Source organism: Manacus candei, unplaced genomic scaffold (assembly GCF_025592945.1).
Source record: "Manacus candei isolate 608988 ecotype Guabito, Panama unplaced genomic scaffold, ASM2559294v1 h1tg000023l, whole genome shotgun sequence".
Classification (NCBI taxonomy): domain Eukaryota; kingdom Metazoa; phylum Chordata; class Aves; order Passeriformes; family Pipridae; genus Manacus; species Manacus candei.
Window position 1 is genome coordinate 25,395,058 of NW_026138071.1, and position 22,152 is coordinate 25,417,209.

At 41.9% G+C, this 22,152-nt stretch overlaps 1 protein-coding gene across 4 annotated transcripts in view; it reads left to right on the top strand.

Annotated features, from left to right (window-relative positions):
- Positions 1-22,152, top strand: part of ERBB4 (erb-b2 receptor tyrosine kinase 4) — a 603,712-nt gene that overhangs the window by 567,230 nt on the left and 14,330 nt on the right. For all 4 annotated transcript variants that reach the window (XM_051786747.1, XM_051786748.1, XM_051786745.1 and 1 more), the window contains exons 21-25: positions 350-505; positions 3,141-3,216; positions 5,164-5,310; positions 7,228-7,325; positions 10,107-10,277. In XM_051786747.1, the coding sequence (XP_051642707.1) occupies positions 350-505; positions 3,141-3,216; positions 5,164-5,310; positions 7,228-7,325; positions 10,107-10,277 (648 nt within the window). The remainder of the gene's footprint in view (positions 1-349; positions 506-3,140; positions 3,217-5,163; positions 5,311-7,227; positions 7,326-10,106; positions 10,278-22,152) is intronic.

Sequence of the window (22,152 nt, forward strand, 5' to 3'; positions counted from 1 at the left end):
ACCAGATTTCCTGCATGAAAAATAAAGGCCACAATATTTCTTTTCTTTGTCTCACATTTCTAGATTTAAAACTTGCTGAAGAAAGGAGTTATCTATGTACTATTTTGTTGGGTTTTTTTTCCCTTTGGGAATTGAATCTTGTAGAATCATTCACATTGGAGTAACCGAAGACCATCTAATCCCACTTCCTGCTCAGAGTAAGGGCAGTGTTTAACTTCTGCCCTCTAGGCCATTTTCTCATTGTGAATACTTGTAAGTGAACCAGACAATTTACATGTCACCAGTGAAAGGTATTTCCCAAAAATCATGTAAGATTCATTGAATTTTTTTACTGTTCTTATTCCTTCAGGGAATGATGTACCTGGAAGAGAGGAGACTTGTCCACCGGGACTTGGCAGCCCGTAACGTCTTGGTGAAGTCGCCAAACCACGTGAAAATCACTGACTTCGGCTTGGCCAGGCTTTTGGAGGGGGATGAAAAGGAGTATAATGCTGATGGAGGGAAAGTGAGTACTGAACATGTCTGGAAGTAAATTTATCATGCTGTGACAAACCTCCTGAAGTTACTCTTTAGGGCAGTGTATCCCTATGGGACTATTATCTGTGTAAGAAAGTCTGTCAGTGACTTAGCAAAACTCTGTGACAGCACACATAAAAGCTGTTCATTCTTTGTTCATTGAGCTTCTCCAGGTGCTGAAATACAATTGCATGAACAGTTTTCACACTCAGATTTTGTTCATATGTTCCATCTTGCATCTTTGTTCTAAAGAGTTTGGTTCATCGAGTGATGGATGTTCTAGGGCATTCCTGCTGAGCCCGTTTCTCTGGTCAGTGTGCACCTCAATAACTTGCAGTCCCATTTTCCCAGACAAGTAATTTTCCAGGAAGCAAAAGGGAAGGCCACAGAACATATTTCTATTTGTATCATAAGAGAGTTTACCTCTTCCATCACACTGAAAGAACCTGTGTGTATGTTGTCTGGCATCCATGTCTCCAATACCATGCTGAATGCCAGGCCACTAAAAGCCAGCTTAAGGATAATTTTGAAAACAGAAATTTGCCCCTGTTACTTTCCAGCATACCACACCACATCCATACAGTGCCTCACCTCATTTCTACTGCCTTCAGATTAATGCATTATAAAATTCAGAGGGCTGTAAGTACATACTGATGCTGGCTGCTCCCTAAACATCTTGAAATTTCATATTTCAATGTCACAGAATCCCAAGGGATTCTACCTCTCTTGTCATTCCTTTTCCTGGATGTTCAGTTTCCTTTCTGTCTACTTGCTGTGTTTTTCTGTGCTCACTTATGCCCTTGTCTGGGACAAACAGCTGTTGCCAGTGTGTGCTGTTCTCTGAGATGGGCTGCTGCCTTGTTTGTGTGGTTGCTGCCCTTGGCCTGTGGTGCATGGATCACATCAGCAGTTCAGTCACTGAGGTGAAGAGCTTGAGAGGAGTCACTGGTGCCTTCCCATTTCCCCATGGAAAGAGACCTCCTGGCAGGGAAGGTGGAGTTTTCCCTGATTCTTTCAGTTCTCTAATCCTGTTTTCAGAAACCCCTATGCTTCTTCCCTCCATCAGCCAGTGAATGACAGAAAATGAGTTGGTCTTTGCAAACCAGCTGTTCCCTGGCAGCTGTGTCTTGGACTTGTGAGGCCAGTCACACTGCTGAGAGCTCTGGAGCAGCATTTACATGTCAGAGGTATCACTTCATTCCAGAGAAGTATTCTGTGAAATCCAGAAGACACAGGCAGCTTCAAGTTGTATTGAGAGCGTGCTAAGGGAGGTTCAGACTGAGCAATCAGGCAGTTGATCAGGTTGCCCACAGAGGTCATGTAGCTTCCATCCTTGAAGGTTTTCAAGTCCACAGTGGATAAAACCCTGAGTAACTTGGTCTGATCTTGTAGTTGAACCTGCTGTGAGCCTGAGGTGGGACTAGAGGTGTCCTGAGATTGCTTCCAATCTGAGTTACCTCATGATGAACAAGGCAGCCTTTGCTCCTTCGACAGTTGTTCATATTTGGAACAACCCAGCCATATTTAATGGCAGTGAAAGTGATGCACTTCTGCAGTGTTTAGTGGAGGAGGATGAACTGCCTTTGCAAGAGCTAAGCCAACCTTATTACAGGGTGCTATTTTTGCCATAACTCTATGGGTTATGCTCATTAGTCAACTCCATGGAAGGTATTTTCGTAAGGGTTTGAATGAAGACACATCCTCTGCTTTTACACCCACTATCTGTTCATATTCTCTCTGCAGTTAAATATCTCTTTAGTTTATTCCAGTACCTCATCCATAGTTCCCAATTAGAGGCAACCCATACCAGTCTCTGCCAGGTAAAAATCTGCTAAGTGTGTGTCTATTAGATATTCATGGACTGACCTGGGCCCATCAGGCCAGCTCAAGAATAGAAAACCATGAATCCCATTGTAACACAAACTCATGAGGGTGGACTCTTATGCCAAACTGAGGTTTGGTTTGCCTGCACACCCTTCTCTGTCAAAAGAGATGAGCTCCCCTGAGGGTGATTCACAGCCAGAGGTAACTTTTGACTTAGTTTTGGGAGCAACTTTTCTCCCAGCAGTACTGATAAGAGAACTGGGACAGCTAAATTCCTAACAAATATTAGGAGTTAGAAATTAAGCACTGTAAGTTCTCCCCATTGCCTGTTTACCCTGATGATGGGGACTGTGAAGTATTATGGATGCTGCATTATTAACTTGCCTCATTAGGGAGCAGTTGAAATAGCAGCGTCTGGTGTTGCAAACTGCTGAGGCAAAAGAGCTTTTGCATTCCACCTTCTCTGCTGCACTTTTCATTTAGGGGAATTGGATGCAGTGGTTTGTCCCATCTTTACACAGGTTTGATGAAAACATGAGTTTTTCCACTACGTCTGAATCAATAAAATTGAGAAGTTCTGCAGGTAATCGGTTCATGTTTCTCACCTCCACGTGTTTTACGAGGCAAAGCCCCATTCCAGAGGGCAGGAACGGCCATTTCCTCTGCTGGGTTGTGCAGCTTTTTTTCAAGCTTGCAGTTGAAAAAGGAAACAGGAAGGAAGCTGATGTCTTAAAACAGGATCTGTCTGTATGGTTTTAATAATGTATTTCTAAGGGTACACTTCTCTTGTCTTTCCCTAGATGCCGATTAAGTGGATGGCTCTGGAGTGCATACACTACAGGAAATTTACCCATCAGAGTGATGTTTGGAGCTATGGTAAATCTTCATGTGATTAATTTAAAAATTTGTGCCTTTTAAAGCATTAAACCAAGTTGTGTTACTATGTTAAAGATATCCTCTTTTCCTAAAGGAGTTAAATCCAGAGAGGTTTGCTTTTCCTTATTTTTTGTTTCTTTTTTTTTTTTTAAATGTGTAACTAGGCAGCAGTTGTTACAGTCTCCTGTGTTACTTCCCTGCTAACTAAAATATATTATCATGGTGTTTCCTGCTGGGATGAGTGCTGTAAGGTCTGGTCTGGTAGCCATTTACCTGATGGTTATGACAGAAGAAGGCCTCTTTCAGCTTAGGCACAGATTCATAAAAATATGGCTGCAGGTCACAATTTTCAGCAGTCTTTGAAAATCTTAACTCTAAAAACCATGAATGTCAAAAGGCATTTTCAGACTTATGGGACTTTCTGTATCTGCAGTCAGATAGAAGAGAATTTGTCACAATACAGAGCAAATATGGCTAGAGAAAGAAAAAGAAGAGACAAGCTCTCCAAACTAACTACAAAAAGGATCCATTTAATTTCAAAGATAACTTGGGAATTGGTGAGCTACCCACACACAAAAAATAAATTGTATTTGAGAAATTGGAAGTTTGTTTAGTGTTGTTAATTGTTATCCAGATGAGCTGTTGTACCACATCTGCTGAGACGTCTGCCTGTTTATCTAGTATAGCTGTTACTAATAAGATCATGTATACCTTTATAAATGGCAATTTTCAGCAGTATCTAGGGCTATGGTGTCCTATTTACATTTCCTGTTGCCATATCATTTTGAACCAAAAGGGTGTACAATTCTAGTCATTACTCACTTTTACCTGTGGGTAGCAGCAAAAGACACTGTTTGCTGTGACTGGTTAGCTGCCCTCTTCTAGTCAGCTGAGAAAAACCTGTGAGAGTTTAACTGATCTTGTAAAGCTGCTCTTTCTCTTCAAATTCTGTATCCCCTGTATCACTTAGGAAAAAATATGCCTTCATTTATGAAATTCATTTTAAATGCAGGAAGCCCAGAACATCTATAATCAGAAAGGACAAGACCATAAACAGTTGACAAGTAATAGTTATTGAATATCAACAAGGAGGTGAATGAGTGTGAAATAAATATGTGTTTTATTCATATGGTAATTTTGCCCATCACCTTTCACATTAGCTTGACAGCTGGCAAAATATGGTAATAACCTGGAGGTGTGTTTAAAATGACCAAATAAAAACTGCCAGAGCAGGATTTTCAATATTTAAGATTTTGTTTGGGGACAAATTCTGTTACTTATGACATATGATCTTTATTTCCAGCTCCAAAGCCAAAACAAATCCTATGGCTTTTTAAAAAGAGAATCTTGGGTTTGTAGCACAGCACTATCATAAACTCAAATAAATAAGGTGATTTAAGGAAAAAAATAATAGAAGTGCCTGTGAATGACTTACAAGGCAAAGACAATGGCCTAATGTTACTCAATGCTGTACTTTTGTGGGAAATTGATGCTCTAAGTTAGGGAACATCTGCACTTTTTCCCCTTAAAATAATAGAGTACATCAACCATTCATTTCCCTTTTCAATGTGATAAAAGAGTGTGATGTATTCTTTTGTTATTGCATCCATTTACTGTACCACTGTTCATCTCAGACCTTTCTCTTGTGCCTCACAACTATCATGCTGCTTTGTACACCAGTAAAAATGAGGGAAGTTTCTTTTGAGGATTAACACCCAGTACTGTTTTGCCATTTTCCAGAGTTTTCTAAGTGGCAGATTGTCGTGGTTTAAGCCCAGATGGCAACTAAGCACCACGTAGTTGCTCGCTCGACACCTCGTTTCCCCACCAGACCAAACTTCAGTGTTTTTACAGGCACTGGTAAAGAAGAAGGGATTGCAGTCCAGAACTGGGCCAGGAAACTGAGTAGCATGACCTCAAATACTGACACTCTTTTTTTCTGTCTAGGAGTCACTATCTGGGAGCTTATGACCTTTGGTGGGAAGCCGTACGATGGAATCCCAACTCGAGAGATCCCCGATCTCTTGGAGAAGGGAGAGCGGTTGCCTCAGCCTCCAATCTGCACTATTGATGTCTATATGGTGATGGTGAAGTGTGAGTAATTGTCATGTTTAACATCCTTGTGCTCACTGCTAGAGGGACACTGGTTTAGAACGTTTGTATCTGCGGCGTCTGACAGTGTTGGGGAATAGGACAAGTTACTTCAAAACAAAAGCTTCCCAAGATACTGTAAATTCCATTTAAATACTATATGCTCATCTTTTACAATTGCAAATGATACGAATTTAGCTATGGAGGGCTGAGTTAGTTCAGCTTCTTATTACTGTCAGATGGTATCTCATATTCTTGCTGTGAAGTCAAAATTGTATGATTGTTATTGTATACCCTTGTCATTTGCATGACAATTAATTTTGATGTTAACAGAGATAGTATTATACGTCATTATGGTACCTGGATACCCAGCCAGTGAAGGTTGTGAGGAGGAATGCTGGTTCCAAATATTGAGGAAAGGAATCACAAAGGTTTATCGTTAGTAACAAGAATTATTATTGCAATAGTAATAATAAAAAGTAAAATTAATAGAAGAAATACTACAGAGAGGATTACTTTTTTATCATTCTTAGTCCAGTACAAAAATTTATGAATATTTTTACTTTAGCAAAAAAGAAAAACCATCTGCACGTGATTTCTTCCTACTCTTTTATCTCCAAGATACCCCCACCAGTGACAGTATCCTCCAAGGTTATGCTTCTAATTTAAAAAGAATTAGAAATATCTCTCTGATGTTTCTGGCTTAATTTAAGTAAGATTAACATACAGACACCTCATCCATCTTATATACTCTTTTCCCTTTTGCATTGTACACAAAAGCAGTGGGAAAAAAAAAAAGAAAACTACAAGAGGTAAATAAAGTATTTTCTGAAAAGAGTTGTACTGTGCATGCAGGTGTGGAAGTTGTCTGAACAGTGCAAGGGGTCCATGTTGATTGAGTGCAAAAATGTCCCATCTGGTAAGATTTTTAATAAGCATGAGGCGAATCTCAGTGGACAGAAGGAAGCCCTAGAAGAGGTGGTAATCTGGGAGATGAAAGGTTTCAGCTTAATGCACAGACTGTAATGTTTGTGTGAAATTCTTTATAAGTTTAGTAGCTTTCTTTTTCCTGTGTTGGTCACTTCTTTGGCTAAATCACACTTAGGAGATAAGGCCTGCTTCCATTAGCACACCTGGAAAGAGAGAACATGCTCTTGGGAAGCTGCTGATAGGATCTTCCATTAGAAAAAGCTGACAGAGAGAAACTACTTGCTGATGGTGCCTACCTGTATTACCTGCTTGTTTTGCAAAAGTTATTAGCAGGGATTGAGAATTGTTGATCCTGATGAATGTTTCTTGGAGAGTGAAGGACAAAGGAATCACCCTTTATTCATTTTTTTTTCATTATTCATTTTTTTTTCATTATTCATTATTAGAATAATATCTAGTGCCTCGTGTGAGGGCTGTGCTTATGATGCAGACAGGTGAAAGGCAGATGCCAGGTCAGTCATTCTGTAGATCTGCTGAACAACTCTTTAATCCAAGTCACTGTGGGACAGTAGGTCAGTTAAAGTAAAACTGTATTTAGTAGTAACTTTGTAGTAAATCCACTAGACTCTGATGAGATCAGATTAATTGTATTAGAGGTTGGACACATCCTTAACAAAAGATAGTACTGACATCTAAATAGGCAAGACAGAGAAAATTGCAAGGAGTTGTTGCTGTCTCTGGGAAAGAGAAGAGCTCAGCTAAGTGAGAAAAAAATCCATGCAGTAAGGAACAATCTAGTCTTGCCAAAGGTAGGTGTTTTCCATTTTATGCATCACAGAATTCTAGCTTTCCATTCTTCTGGGCTCCTTATTGTATCTTTTCTTTAGGCCAGAGCTATCAAGGACTTCAAACTTGTGCATTTTTAAAAACTGAATGATTTCTTCCCTTGATGGTTAACTCTTTCCTTTGTCATCTATCATCTGTCCCCAGGCTGGATGATTGATGCTGACAGTCGGCCAAAATTCAAGGAGCTGGCTGCTGAATTCTCTAGAATGGCTCGAGACCCTCAGAGATACCTAGTAATTCAGGTAAGCAAGTCTACAACATCACAGGGGGGGGCAAAAAAAATATTCTGTCTGTAAAACCTGACTGTTAGGGGGGTTGCCTTTGAATCTCTTGAAGTTCGAGGTGCTCTTGAACTTTAGGCAAGCAGCAACCACAGTATTATACAAGCATGAAGTAGAATAGCCAGTGTCAGTATCTCAAAAACAATTATACTGATAATACAGTAGTCTGAAATTCACTTCCTAAGCTTGTATTATTAGCACATATACAAGATCTGGCTTTGCAGGCTGCCTGGTGCTTTGCATTTTCTCATGAAACTGGGGACAAGTTTTGTCCATTGATGGGCAGCGAGTCTGCTTTTAGACCAAGGACTTGCGTGGCTCTACAGTTGATCTGCAGTGGCTCTACAGTTGATCAGGCTGCATCTTGGAGGATTATCCTGATGAGACTTTTCCCTGCACTGCTGAGATCACAAGAAAGTTTCTTTTCATAGCCTAAACATAAAGGTTTCTCAGAAGAGAGGGTGTTCTGTCACACTGGTACCTCTCATGCTAGAGAGAAGCTTCCCTCTCTGTTCTCCTTTGACTGTGTAGACTCTGTAGGCTTCACATCCTTGTGACAGAGCCACACCAGCATGGTTCATCCTATGGAACTGCACTGTGCCAGCAATATCTCTTGAGTCCCTCACAGTGGAGCTGTGTGTGGCTGAGTACAGGTGTGCACCCTTTCATACATTCTGAGGGAGCCTAGAGTTGTGCGTGTGTTTTTGACAGCTCAGACTCAAGCCACAGAAAGTGCATCTGATTGGTGAGGTCCTTAGGTGGTCCCAGTGTGTGAACAGTTCAAATGAAAATGAAAACTTAAGAGAAGTAAGGTGATGGTGAAACGCTAGAGACCAGAGCATGGGAATGGTTAGATCCAAGTGATGATACCCTGGTGCTATATCTTATGCCATGGAGTACAGGGCAGAGGTACATCCAGCTGGTCCTCAGTTTCACACTGATGTAAGATTTCCTAGTGAAGCACAGTCACTGCCACTTCAGGTCTCCTGATTGCCTCTGAGTGTAGTGCCAGTCTCACTGTATGGTGTTTCATTTCACCGTGTAGACGCACCAGACAACTCATGGTGTGTTCCTGCACAGTGGGAACACACGCTGCTCCCATCTTCAGCAGAAGTAAAATACAGTTGGAAAGTAAAATACTAGTTAAGAGGATTTGTGGTGCTGAGTGTGGAATTTCTGTAGCAGTACTCCACGCTGTGATAACTTGTAAGTTCAGCAGATACAAGTGATTCTGGAAAAATCAGTCTCATTAAATGACTTCATTAGATAGGACATGTTTCCATATTCCAAATACCTCTTCCCTCCTTTTCTACCCCTGCTTTTCCCTCCCCCGTTGCATTGTCTGGTGGGTGTTTTATCCTGTGAGGTTCCTCTTCAGTGCTCCTTGCACACAATATGGGCTCTGAGCTTCTGGAGGAGAAACCAGGGTAACTCCATTTTATTGGTATCTCTGCCATCATGACTCCCCATTCCTTCGAGATCCAATCAAGAATGTCAAGCTTCCTACTGAGCTTTTAAAATTTCTCTGGATGTACCCTACAGCACATCCATCATTCCCTGCTTTATTCCACATGTAGCATAATAGTTCTTGAGGAGTGGGAGGTAATTCTTTAACCATGCAGTGAAGTCTATGATTTCTTATGTGTTTGGCCATGGGCTGCCTTTGTGATGTTTTGTGGCACCAAGCAAAGTGCAGCCCAGATTTACCTCTCCAGCTTGTAGGTGGTGTTTCAATACAAACACATATTGCTGTTGTTTTCTAGTTTGATTTTTATTGGTTTTAGCTCCGTTATATTTTGCAGAACTTTCCATATGGATGGAGCAAAATTTATCCTCTAAGTCCCTAAAAATACAAATTAAAATAAACACCCAGATGCAACAGTTCCCATGTTTTCCCCACCTGTCCCTATTTCAGCCTAAATAGCTGAGATATTTCACAGAATCACAGAATATGCTGAGTTGGAAGGGATCTACAAGGATCACCAAGTCCAACTCTTAGCCCTGCCCAGGACCATCCCCAAGAGTCACACCATGTGCCAAAGAGTGTCATCCAAATGCTTCTTGAACTCTGTCAGACTTAGTGCTGTGACCACTTCCCAGGGGAGCCTGTTCAGTGCCCAACCACCCTCTGAGTGAAGAGCCTCTTCCTAATATCCAACCTAAACCTCCCCTGACACAATTTCAGGCCATTCCCTCGGGTTCTGTACTGGTCACCACAGAGCAGAGATCAGTGCCTGCCCCTCCTCTTCCCCTCACAAGGAAGTTGTAACTGCAGTGAGGTCTCCCCTCGGTCTCCTCTTCTCCAGGCTGAACAGACCAAGTGCCCTCAGCCACTCCTCATACAGCTTCCCCTCAAGACTTCACCATCTTTGTTGCCCTCCTTTGGACACTCTCTAATAGCTTGTACTATATCTTATCTGTACTTACTTCACAAATATGTCAGAACTTAGGTCAGAAACTGAGCTTATATGGGAAAAAGAGAGAAGAAAGAATAAAAGCTCAATCACAAGAATGCCAAAATAGCTTTACTTGATTTATGCAGTTATTCCCTTTCTGTCATCATATTCCAGTAAAAAAAAATAAATCAACAAATGATGTGGATATGGTGCTTTAGAACAAATAAAACAGCATTTGTGGTCCCTGCAGCCTGTCTGCCAGGGCATGAAAGAGGCTGAAGGAAAGGCTGTTTGGGAAATTAATCCATCTGTTGACATTTTTCCTCTCTCAATATGATCTATTTAGGGAGATGATCGTATGAAGCTCCCAAGTCCTAATGATAGCAAGTTCTTCCAAAACCTTCTTGATGAGGAAGACCTGGAAGACATGATGGATGCTGAAGAGTATCTTGTTCCTCAAGCCTTCAACATCCCTCCTCCCATCTACACCTCCAGGACAAGAATTGATTCCAACAGGGTAAGAGAGAGCTCTGACATAAAATATTTGTTAGTATAAAAGCACAAGTAAAGATTTGGGTTACACCAATCAAACACAGGCCAGCGCTGCTTTGCGAATTACAAGCTCCCGTTGTAAGGAGAGTGGCTATAAAAATGTTGTCATTGGGTTCCCTGTTCATTGTGCCTCAGTGAATTCTGAATTAATAGCTCAGCCTTGAGCAAACAAAGGCTTGACTTGGGCTGCCTCAGCACAGCTGAGGCTCGTGAAGTCAAGCAGTGTTGTTTCTCCACTGCAACTGGCCAGGAAGTGCACAGCCCTCATGCTCCCATCCCTGCAATCCTGTTGTCTTGGTAGGGTTGGCACTGATGTAGCTGAGGGCAGCTGGAATATATAGATAATGCTGCTTTTGTGTCTGGAGCCAGATTTCAGACCCTTTTCCCATTTGTATGTGATGCTTTCATGGCCCTCCTTCACCAATGTGTGTTTCTGCTGAGCATGTCACAGATATCAGCATGCTGGTCTTCGTAACATCCCTCTCAGGGGAGGAAATGCTGTTCATTTTGCAGAGGGAGCTGAGGCACAGAGAGTGTTCAGGTGGAATTTAGCTCAAATAACTAACCATCTAAGGGATACAATCTAAGCTCTTCATCTAGCCTTCATTTCGTGTCATTGGAGTAGCACGGGTACATCCAGTGGGTGATTATTTCTGCCTGCCTTGAACATTTACAGTGGGAAAGTAACTTTCTAGGGGTGTCTTTCTCTATCCACTAACTACTGACAGCTGCAGAGCAGTCTCAGACCTGGTGTGTGATCTCTGGTGAGTTGGATCCTGTCCTACATGCCTCTGGGCCTCAGTGCCACAGGAGCCCTGCTCCAGGTGGGGAGCCGAGGTCAGGTCTCTGGAATTCATTTTCACTCCTCAACAGCCTGCCCACAGCTCTGTCCTCTGCCTGTTTCTGTGCTTGGCTCCATCCTTTTAACAGTTTAGGTGCCATCCCTCCTCACAAAACTAAGAGATGGTGAAATGCATTCCTAATGTGAGGGCATTCACATGGGCATCAGGTGTATCTAGTAATTAGGGACTTGTTTTCTCTCCAGGCTCCTTTCAGTGGAAAATCACAGTTTAAATACTAAATGTAGTATCTTTAAAATGTTGGTGTTTATTCCTCATGGTTTAGAAACCCTTTGGACCTCCTTACATAGTTCCAAATTCATACCCTGGTGTGAACTGACTACACCATGTGAGACAGGGAAGAGGTGAGTGAAAGAGCCAAGAGTGTATAAACTGAGTCAGTATTGAAGGTCCTTACCCTCTCCTGAGGAAATCAGTGGTTTTCTGGAATAAGGAAGACAGAATCTGGTCTTAAATAATAGTCATTTCTTAAAGAAATTGCTACTGTTTTAAAGGCAAGGACACTAGAGAAGTCTGGATTTATGTAGCATTTCTCCTGTATCACTGGAAGGCAGTGAAAGGGGGATGATGCAGGATTTAGCAATAAGCAGGAAACTTCCTCTTTATGGCAACAAGAGTTAATTTTTAGTGTTGATGTGAATATGAAATAAATCAGGTTTACTTCTAGCTGTCTCTGGAGAGGTTCTGTTTCCTTTGCTGCCAGCTTCTGAGAAAAGAAGGAAACTACAGCAGTTACCTTTGAAAGGTACTCACTGTCACACTGATGCAAAACACTGTGGCTTAGTGTGACATGGTGGAGTACTGCCATTTGCACCAACATAATGTTGAGAGAGCAGAGTCTGACATATAAGGTTTGTTATATTCATCTCACTCCTATATTTTCTGGAAACACTGAGGTACGTTCAAAGGAGAAAGGATTACAGGAAAATGTACTTGCCTTTTCAACAGTCTCTTTTGCCTTATGTCTTTGGTCCCAGTTGAGCAGAGGAGTCCACTAGAGCTGAGGGAATTAAATCCAACAAAAATCCTAGAGTAAATATTCTGAAAGATTTATTTAAAATGGGTTGTTGGGGCAGCCAACGTGCTCAGTGGGATATTCATGGAATGCAAACACAGGCATTTATTATTGTTATTATTCACTAAAATTCTGCAATTCTTAAATGTACTGCTAGTGCTGCCATACAGGTGGTACACCTAGATTGCAGGAAGGCCACAGCACCATGTTCCTGGAAGAGCTCGGGGCCAAGCTGAAATCCCTGTAGGATCATAGCACTTCTGGTTTCCTTTGCAGAGAGGTATTTTCTGGAGGTAGTACAGTTGTTTCCTCTCAGTGCAGAAAGCTACATACCTGTCTGTTTTTGTGAAGCACTCAGGTTGTTGGTAAGTTAACTGTTCTTTTAGTGAAGATTCATGTTGCTTTAAACAAAATACACAATAGCTCCTTTAAGGTAATAGTGCATCTGCTGTGCATAGTTCAGTACAGATGGGTGTCAGCCACAGGAATCACATGGAATTGAAATTCTGTCAGAACTCTCTACCTGCAGTTGTCTGATTCTATCTTGGTGTTTCCTTTGGATAGTTTGTGATTTATGCTTGTTTAGTGTAGTGCATATTAATACTGCACAAACTCATTATGGTGCTGCTGCAGCTTTATATGCCAAATGCATGGATGCAGCTTAGGTAGTTTTTGCTCACTGTGTCTGGCAAATTGCATTTTATGGGGAGATTGCGAGGCAGTTTGGTGAAGGAAAATGCAGACAAGAGCTACATGATCTTCATGTCATTGTCAGAGATCAGAAGCATGAAAGATCCCGTATTTCCCATCTTAGCTGTTCCCATGTTTCAGCAGAGCAGGAGTCAGTTATATGATGGCAAGGCATTGTGCTCCCTCTCAGGGCACACTGTACTGACAGCTCTAGTTGAATGTTCCAGCAGTATAGCTGGAACAGTCCAACATGGCAGTATGGCTGGCTGCAGGGGACAGAAGTCTGCAGAAAGAAAGCAGGGAGATCATGTAGCTCCTCACATTCAAGCTTTGAAGTCAGGGAATGAAGGAAGAGTAGGAGTATTTACTTTCTCAGGAAAGCTCTGAAGTTTCTCTAGGGTGGTCTCAGGTCTAAATCCTTGCACTTTGTTGCCTGGGAGAGGCACCACTGAATGAGACTTCATAAAACACTGCCTGCTCTCTCACTCCCATGTGAAGAAAAAGTTATTTGGATGTGAATTAATAGCACAGAGCTGCAGCCCATGGAAAGAAAACAGGAAAGAGGGAAACCTTCCATGGAGGTTCCAGCTCCCTGGAAAGTATCACATCCTTCTTCCTTCAAGGATTACAGAGATTTATGAAGCTGCAAGGCTCAGATATAGCTTTAGCATTTCCATCACACCCACACTGGCTTCATATTAGCACGTCCTGGGGACCTGTGCTGCTGGGAGCAGAAACACACACAGGGTCTGGCCTGTAACAGTGGCCTCTGTTATGAAGTCCAGTCTAAGACTGCTGCAGATTTTAAATAAAAATTAACATCCTAAGCTAAATTGAACTCTTTCACTGGATCTGAAGCTCTTCAGTTGCAATTTTGGCTCTTTGGCTTTTTCCAGTTTTTATTTTTCGCTGTCTAGGGATGCTCTAGAAATATGGAGTTTCAGACGCTCTGTGCTTCTGAGAGATAAGCTGAATTCTCGGCAGTGTTTGCGTGAGCACAGGAACCCAGCTTGAGCTCGAGTGTCCTACATTCACATCCATTAGATGATTCATTCAGGTATTTATAACGAGTACTGTCCTGTGTGCACAGAGATAATACTAATACAGAAAGCACTCTGTGTACCCCATGATACCTTTAGCTCTAAATCTTTGGCTAATTCCTGCTGAAAACTGTCTATACTGTTTATTACTCGCTGATTCTGTCCCTGTAATTTTATTCCATACACTGCATATCATGCAAGCATCTCCCAACCCTGCAATTAAATATCAAGCAATTTTTTTCAGGGATGTCTGATCCATATGTCCAAGGAGACTATCCTTCTTGGCTAAAGTGGACTGTGCTACACTAAAAGCCAGTTTTCAGTTCTCTGAGCAGTATCTGGTGTGCCATTGCAGCAGTCCTGGTGTGGCCTTAGGTCTGATGGCTGAACATCTGAATACATCTGTGGATGAAAAGGTTATTCCAAAGAGAAATCAGGGAAGAAGTTATGATTCATTTGTTCTGGTTTCTAAATTTGAAAGGTAGCCTTTTTCAAATCACAAGGTAACAAAAGGGATGGTTGCTAGTGATTTTCAGATGTGTTTCACGTCAGTGTGGTGTATGGCATCTTTTCTTCCCAGCTTATCACAGACAATAGGGACTGTTCACTCAGTGGGATCACTACCAGAATTAAGTGACTTTTATTAGACTTTATGTAAAAGGGCTGAATTTCTTAGGCATCTGCCTGTAGTGCTCCAGTGGTAGATCAGATCTGAGGTATAATATGATCTCCTTTACATACTGAAATACAGCAGGCTGTAAGCTGTCTTCAGCTAGGGGGAGAAGGAGGGATTTTGGAGAGCAGTCAGGGAGGCACTTCCCAGAGTGTCAGCTCAGCTGGGCTACTGTGAGAGGTACTGCCAACTGCAGGTGAGGAGAGCCAGCAGTTGCTTATAGCATCCTTTCCTCTTGGCAAAGCAGGCAACAGGAGGGAGTAATGATTTGACCACAGTTCGCCTTTGTCCAAGTAGCACCTGGTCCCCATTTCTTTTTCTGTAAGGAAAGGCAGTTAAGTGTTCTTGCACAAGCTCTCTAGGTAAATTATTTCTCCAGGAGTGTCCTGGCCACATGGGACTGATAGCAGTAAAGCTGCTTCATCCTAAAGTCGATACAAAATTTGTGTGAAGAGATATCAAGGCTCGATGGGGCCATTGAAAGCACTTTGTCCAACCTTCTGGCATAGCATAGCCCAGAGCCTCTTGTCTCTTAATTTCTGAATCAAGTGTAAAAATTCTGTTTGAGGTGGAGTTTGTCTTTTAGAAAGATTGTCTTAATTGTATCAGGTAGAATGGAAAATACATCACAGTGTAGACAAGTCTCACTGGGCAGTTAATGCTGACCTTTTAGGAGGGTTTGGACCCTGTTTCTGTCTGCAATGCACCCTTTTTTGTGCTAGATTTAGAGAGCTGCCAGTTATCAAAACCCTCTTCTGCTTAAAGGGCTAAGTAAGATAGTACCATTTGTATATGTTTGCTGTTACAAGATGACAACAATTGTCTTTTCACGTGGTTTGTTCATGGTGTTTGCCACCCTTCTGCTTCTGCAATATCTTCCCAAAACTATTATGACCAAATCTCTTCTTAAATTTGATGCCTGTTACTGCAGTCTGTCAGTTTGTGGAGTTTTTTATTTATTTCTATCCCATTTCATTAATTTCTTCTCCTTAAGAGGTGATAAAAGACTTTCTGAAAATCTTAGTAGTAATTGTTTTGCCTTCCTGCTAGACTCTGTCACTTCCTTATGCAAGTGTGACAATGAAATTTCCAATGCCAGAATAGATGATCTTGTAAATTAACTAGACATTGCCTCAAAACATTTTATAATGATTCAGTTTGTTACACTGACAGTAACTAACACTACATTAGCTCTCTTGCTTTTTGAAAAACTGTTTGATTAGTTAGGAAGGTTTATATGAAGCCATTCTGTATGACTTCTGTTGAATACTGCATTTTGTGTTCTTCTAGTAGAATCTGGGAAACTGGCTGCATTTACTGCCTTCAGACTTTTAGGGTAATTCTGGAAGTCCTACCAAGCTGTCTCTCAAGATCTCTAGTTCCCAATTTCTGCTTTCCTTAGTTTTAATGACATCCCAGTGGTAGGAAGCTCCTCCCCGTTCTGCTCTGTCTTTTACATTAAGCAGTTCCCAGTAGGTGTTAGTGTTTTGTTAGTGTCTGGTGGACCACCACAAGTATTTTACCTACCATAATTTTTTTCTTCTGGGAAATTCCTCTGTGTCTGTTTCTAGCCTTTGTTAGAAGTGTGGATAGCACCAGACCATCTTTGTCCATGAAAAGCAGGAGGTGAACCCAGACTAATACTAGTCAGCCAAATTTCATTGCTCAGAGTGAAGAAATAGTGAGAGCAAACACACAAAAATACAATGTAAAATACATTACATGAAAAATTATTTCAGCCTTAATAATTTACATGAAAAAGGAAAGCTTCTCACAAAATATGTATATTTAGAACAGGAGTATTTAAATACCTTTTTAAAATGTACTAAGTTTGCCAGAGGAGGGGATAAGAAAATTCAGATGGAGGACTCAGATGATGCCCAGCTTTTCACAAAAAAATCTTTGGAAGTACTTTATGGCAATTGGTTTCTTGCTTTGCAGCCAGGTCAGCTGAAATCAATGGTATCTCTCAAGGAGTAAGCCCTTCTTAGCCTGAACTGATTATCAGGACCAACTTGTTGAATTGCCTCATGGTTTTGCAGGTCAAGTGCCTTAGAACAAGACTTTTTTAATGTGTTGGCTATTTTCTCTTGCATTCAGGCATATAGATTTAGGGTCAGACTTCCCTAAAGTATTGGAAGGCATTTTGGTTTCTACAAATTTAATATGTATTTAGTAACAAATCACCCCCTCACAGTACTTTCTGCAAGTTACTGTTCAGTGAGTCTAGTGGAAGAGACTGTAGCTGTGTACTGCTTCAAATCTTGATGTGTGAGATGTAAATTCATTGAGCTTTAATATAAGCTGGTTTAAAATCAGGCAGCATCTGCTTAATCCATGAATAGCTGCTGGCTGTGTTAACAGTCGAGAGAGCTCACAGCTGATCTATTTTCTTTTCTCTCTTGAAAAGAAAAAGTCAATAGATATAAAAAGAGTAAGTAATAAATATTTCTACACTGCACTGATGAGGCATTCTTGGAAAACAGCAAGCTAAACAACTCTACATAATTCAGTAGATGGAAAAGTGGACTGAGAGTCAGGAAATAATTATGAGAGCTGGGAGAAAATTTTCCTTCTATGACAAGATGTGAAGCAGAAATTTTTAGTGGAAAACATCCGTTTGCAAGGATTCGTATTTGTGGTTTTCTTAAAATATTAAAAGTATACAAGGGGCTGTGATTTGGAAATGCACCTGGAGGGGCTCCAGGAAGTTGTCATTTAAACATCTGTCTGCCTATGATGATTGGAGCCCCCGAGGTGGAGAGTGCCATCCTCAATGTCCCATGGCAATGGGACTCCTGGGATAATGCTGTGGGTGTGAGGTGGCAGGACGACTCTGGAGCAACCTGTGCCAAATACTGTTCTTTCTAAACATACATGCAAAGGAGTTGAATGGCAGTACAGCCTAAAAAAATGGCCTTTGTTAGCCGAAGTAGAGTCTGAATTTCTTGTTAAATGCTGCGAAAGGGGAAGGAAAAATAACTCTCAAAGCTATAAAAAGGCTCTCCGAAAGATGTAGTGGGGAGAAGTGGGAGAAGGCACAGATGAAGTTTAGATTTAAGATGTTAAAAAATGATTATTTTATCCAAATCAGATGGGTGGTTAGTTCTTTTAGAGTATTATTACCACCAGAACCTCAGCCCTCCTCTAAATCAACCCAGCATTTCATCAAGAAGCCTATTCTTTGCTATAAGAGACCAAGAGTGCACAATTACTGGTTTCTTTTCCCCCTTGCATAATAAAATGGGGAGATTATCATCAAGTTTCTATTCAGATTTTAGGAAGGCTTTTTTATTTTATTTTTAAAACCCATCTTTGTCTGTAAGAGCTCCCTGTTCAGGCCAGCATGCTGTAATGATTACTGCTGTAAAGGCTTCAGTGGAGATGTGCTCTATTTCATTCTCAATGAGGGTTGATGGCGTTTTGAGAGGCTCAGAATATCCTTTGATTACTGTATAAAACAGACTGAGGGAGATGGCAGTGCAGCATGTGCATAGGAGGGGGGCCATTGCTCCCAGGATCACTCATCAACTTTCTTTTGTGCTTTTTTTTTTTTTTTTTGTCTTCCATGTCGCAATCACAAATCATGGCCGTGTTGTGGTTTTGGTCCCATGCCCCATCCTCCCTCCCTGTTTCGGGATTTGAAGCTTGAGGTTTGTACAGAAAAGGAGCTGCTGCTGCTCCTGTGTTTTGGACAGGTGCTGCAGCATATGAACAGGGGCAGTGCCTTGACCCCTCTCTCCCACAGGGAATTGATAGAATAGCTAGGAAATGGTACGTTGTCCCTTCCAAACTGTGGGGAACTGGTCCATTGTTAGAAGCTGCTATTTACTGTAAAGTGTCTTGGAGACTGTATTAAAAAAGGAGTGACAGAAAGCTAGGCATGGGTGACAGGAAAGATATAGGAGTCAAGGAGATTGAAAGGGAAAGATAGACAAGAGCATGCTGTCTCCCTTCCTGCTTTCCTATTTGACACTTGTGGTGCATTAACACAAAATAATGGGGAAAAGGAATCCTTGCATCTTCATGCTTGTATCATGCTTAGATCAAACTGCATATTGTGCCAGCTGAAATCTGTTTGCCAGCCCTTCCAATGATCAGAAGGATTAGGGTTGCTGAGGTCGGGAGAACAGGGGGTTTCCAAGGAGAGCTTTTGATGCCATATAGCAGGAGAATCTTTTATTCCCAGCCCAGTTGTAGGAGATGAGTCTATGGAAAAGCATTTCACCTTGTTTCCCTGTCAGTGTGCCTGGATACTGGGGTTTGTGCCCAAATTGTGCATCTCTTAAGAGGTTATTTTCATTGGTGGTCTTGTTGTCTTTTACTCCTTTACTTGGTGAAGTGTTACACTGTACATGGTTTATGTCTGGTATTTCCCACTAACAGCACAGGAAATACTCTGTGCAGTATCTAGGTTTGTTCTTTCTCATACCACTATGCCAGGTTTGTTAGGCATGTTTTTTTTGTGATATATGCCATTCACTGTTCACAGTCCAGACTAAATTACTGCTAGAAGGCTGTATTCAGATTTGGATCTCCCACTGCATATGGAGAGTTTGTAAGTCTGAAAACAGACTCTTTCTCTCCTTTAGGAGACAAAATAGTGCAAGAGAAAGTTTGAATGACTGATCTGAAGCTATGAAGTCAGTCAGTACTGGCCTGAACCCAGGTGGCCAGTGAAACACTCCTACTGATTTTGAACAAGTTCAGGGATGTCTTAAACCCAGCACACCGCCAGGATATGGTCTGTCACATCCAACTGACACAGGCAGCCTGTGGGAACTGAGTTAGAGCTCAGGCTGCCTTCAAATCTTCCCTGTCCTCTGGCAAACAGCAACCAGAAAACACTTAGGTACAGAAAAGTCTTATTCATTGTTTCTTCTATTTATTTTTTCCCTCACTTAACTAGATGTTTTGTGTCTTGATTGTAGAAGAAGCAATTGTTAGAAACTGGAGCAAACACTTAACACAGCATGGTTCTTACACTGGTTTCTATATTTGTGATCAACATTCAAGGTAAAACATGTAGACATATTTTGAGAAAGGTTAATGCTGGAAAAGTGACTGCGAGTTCATCACTTCCAATACAGATTCATTGATGCCCAGTGGAACTTGACAGGCATTGAACTAAGGGCATGGTAAATTGTTGTATAGCTACTGTCCACAACCTGTGTATATTATTCCTGCCTTTTATTTTTGTTGTTGAGTAATAGGCTGTCTATGGAGAAATGTGTGTCATGTCCTCTTGCATTAACTCAGGTGTGCCACTTTGCCCTTTGTGTCCATGAAATAGGTGATGTAAGACACACACCCCCAGTTTCAGAGGACATACAGCTGCAGCATGCTCTGGCTGTTTTCTGTGTGCTGGAATGCTGCAGGGGGCCAGCAATGACCTGCTCCTGCCAAGCCAGGATGGCAGTGATGCTGATGGGAACTTTCTTCCACCATCCTGGAGGAAAGTGCTCAGTGGGGAATGGAGTTTCCTTAAGAATGGTCAGGAGCCCAGGCTGAACAAAAGAGAGAGCATGAGGAATGCCAGACTTGTGCCAGGTAGTGCGAGCTGTAGGGATGGATATGCTTGAACCGTCAGGGCCCAGGGAGGAGTCTAATCCTTTCTTTTTATATACAACCCTTCTCTGTGCAGGGGCTGGGACCAGAAACCCCCAGAGGTCTGCAAAGCCTGATAGGAATTAGTATACAAATAGCATTTCATTTCTGTTTAACATTACACAGCCATCGCACGGTGTGTGTTTTTTCTTTGATTTTCATCTCAGACCAGTTTGCTGGGGGCTCTCTGGAGCAGGACAGAGTAATCTGTTAGTTCTGTGGTCAGAGGGAAGCAGGACTGCACCCAGGCAGAGGTGGCTGTTCTTCTGGGGTGGTCTTTCCTATCTGAATTTCAGTTCAGACCAGTAGTAAATACCAGGCTACTCCCTTGGAATATAGCTGGAGTTTGCTTGGGGCTGTCGGGACAGCTCTGTGTGGTTTGCCTGTAGCCGCACCAAAGCATCCCAAACATTATTCAGATCCACTCACATAAAAGAGCTATCCTCCTTCCTAGAGAACTGCTGGAATTTTGGTGCTTGCAGCAAGATCTGCTCAGCCTGGCATTTTAGGATGCTGTGGTTTGGTGACTCAAGCCTGGATACTGCCTTGGCTTGAAATCAGGTAAAGAGTTTCTAGGGGAAGGAGGAAAGTGAGTTATTTCTGGAGACACTCAGCCCTGGACTGAATTGCTACAAAGAAGTGTTGCAGAGCTTGATCAAAACAGATAATCTCTTGAGTTGCCTGAGGCATTGGACTATGAGACTGAATAGGACTCATGAGGAGCATCCATGTGAGAAGGTGAGAGTGTTTTACTCCTGCTTTATGGTTTGGTCTTTTTTGCATGCAGGAGCAGAAGGAGAGTGAAAGGGAGCTGGGTTTCATGCAGGTAGGAGCACTATCAGAGTAGGTTCAGATGTGTGTGTGTGTACACTGATGTTGCCTTTCCTTCAGTAAAGAAAAATCTTTCAGTCCTGTGAGCTTAGCAGGCTGCTTAAGAACAAGAAACAGCAATAATTGTGCAACCCTATCAAATGCGTATGCACGTCGTGGTGGATGACAAGCAAAACCAGCTCTGCAGCACCTTGGGGGCTGTTGGGAGTCTGTGCTAGCCAGCAAAGTATGGGGGGACCAGATCATGCTGTAAATAAAGTCCTGTTTTTTTCTATTTGGTGCTAGTCCTGTACCACCCACTGCCCGACAGCAGCACCACATCCCTGAGTACCTTCAGCATTTCTTCCACCAGAAATGTGCCATGGGTTCAGCTTTGAGGGCAGCCACGGTCAGCTGGAGTGGGATGAGCCGTAGCATGGGCAGCAGGACAGCCACAGCTCTGGGTGCCAGGCTCAGGCACAATGCTGGACCTAGATGGAGAGAGACAAGGCAGAGCATATTCACACAGCTACATGAGTGGCAGGACCCAACATAGCTTTGATTTCATTACAGTTTAACACACAGCTAGAAAATATTATGTCCCTAATATAAAGAAGGAGATATTTACCTTTGGGAAATTTGAGAAGCAAGGAATTGGAAAATTAGATTAATGAATAGAAAGCAATAACACAAGCCAATATTCACAGAAGTGTTGTTTGCTGCTCTTTTGTCAAGGCTTATTTTACAAAAACGTTAGCTGTTACAACAGCTGATGCGTCACTGGTGTTTCATACCAGAGGGCCTCAGAAAAGGCTTAACAGGACATTTTCTTGGGTTTTATCTTTTCTCCCTGTTGTCATGTTTTTACCTAAAATTCAATCATGGTATAAAGAATGCAGTCTTGGGCATTACTGATCAGTGCTGCTCATGGGCACTTAAAAATACGTGGCTCCTTCTGGAGCGTGCTGAGCGTTTCAGTGTCAATGGATGTGTGCCCTCCACAGCTAATGGATATAACACACATTACACTATCAAAAGGGAGTCAGTATTGATTTATTTTATTTTTTTAAAGTATGCAAGTTGAGGCTTTTTAAGTAGGCTTATGTAGTGAGGTCTTTAAGCAACCAGACTCTGAACCCTCTCTC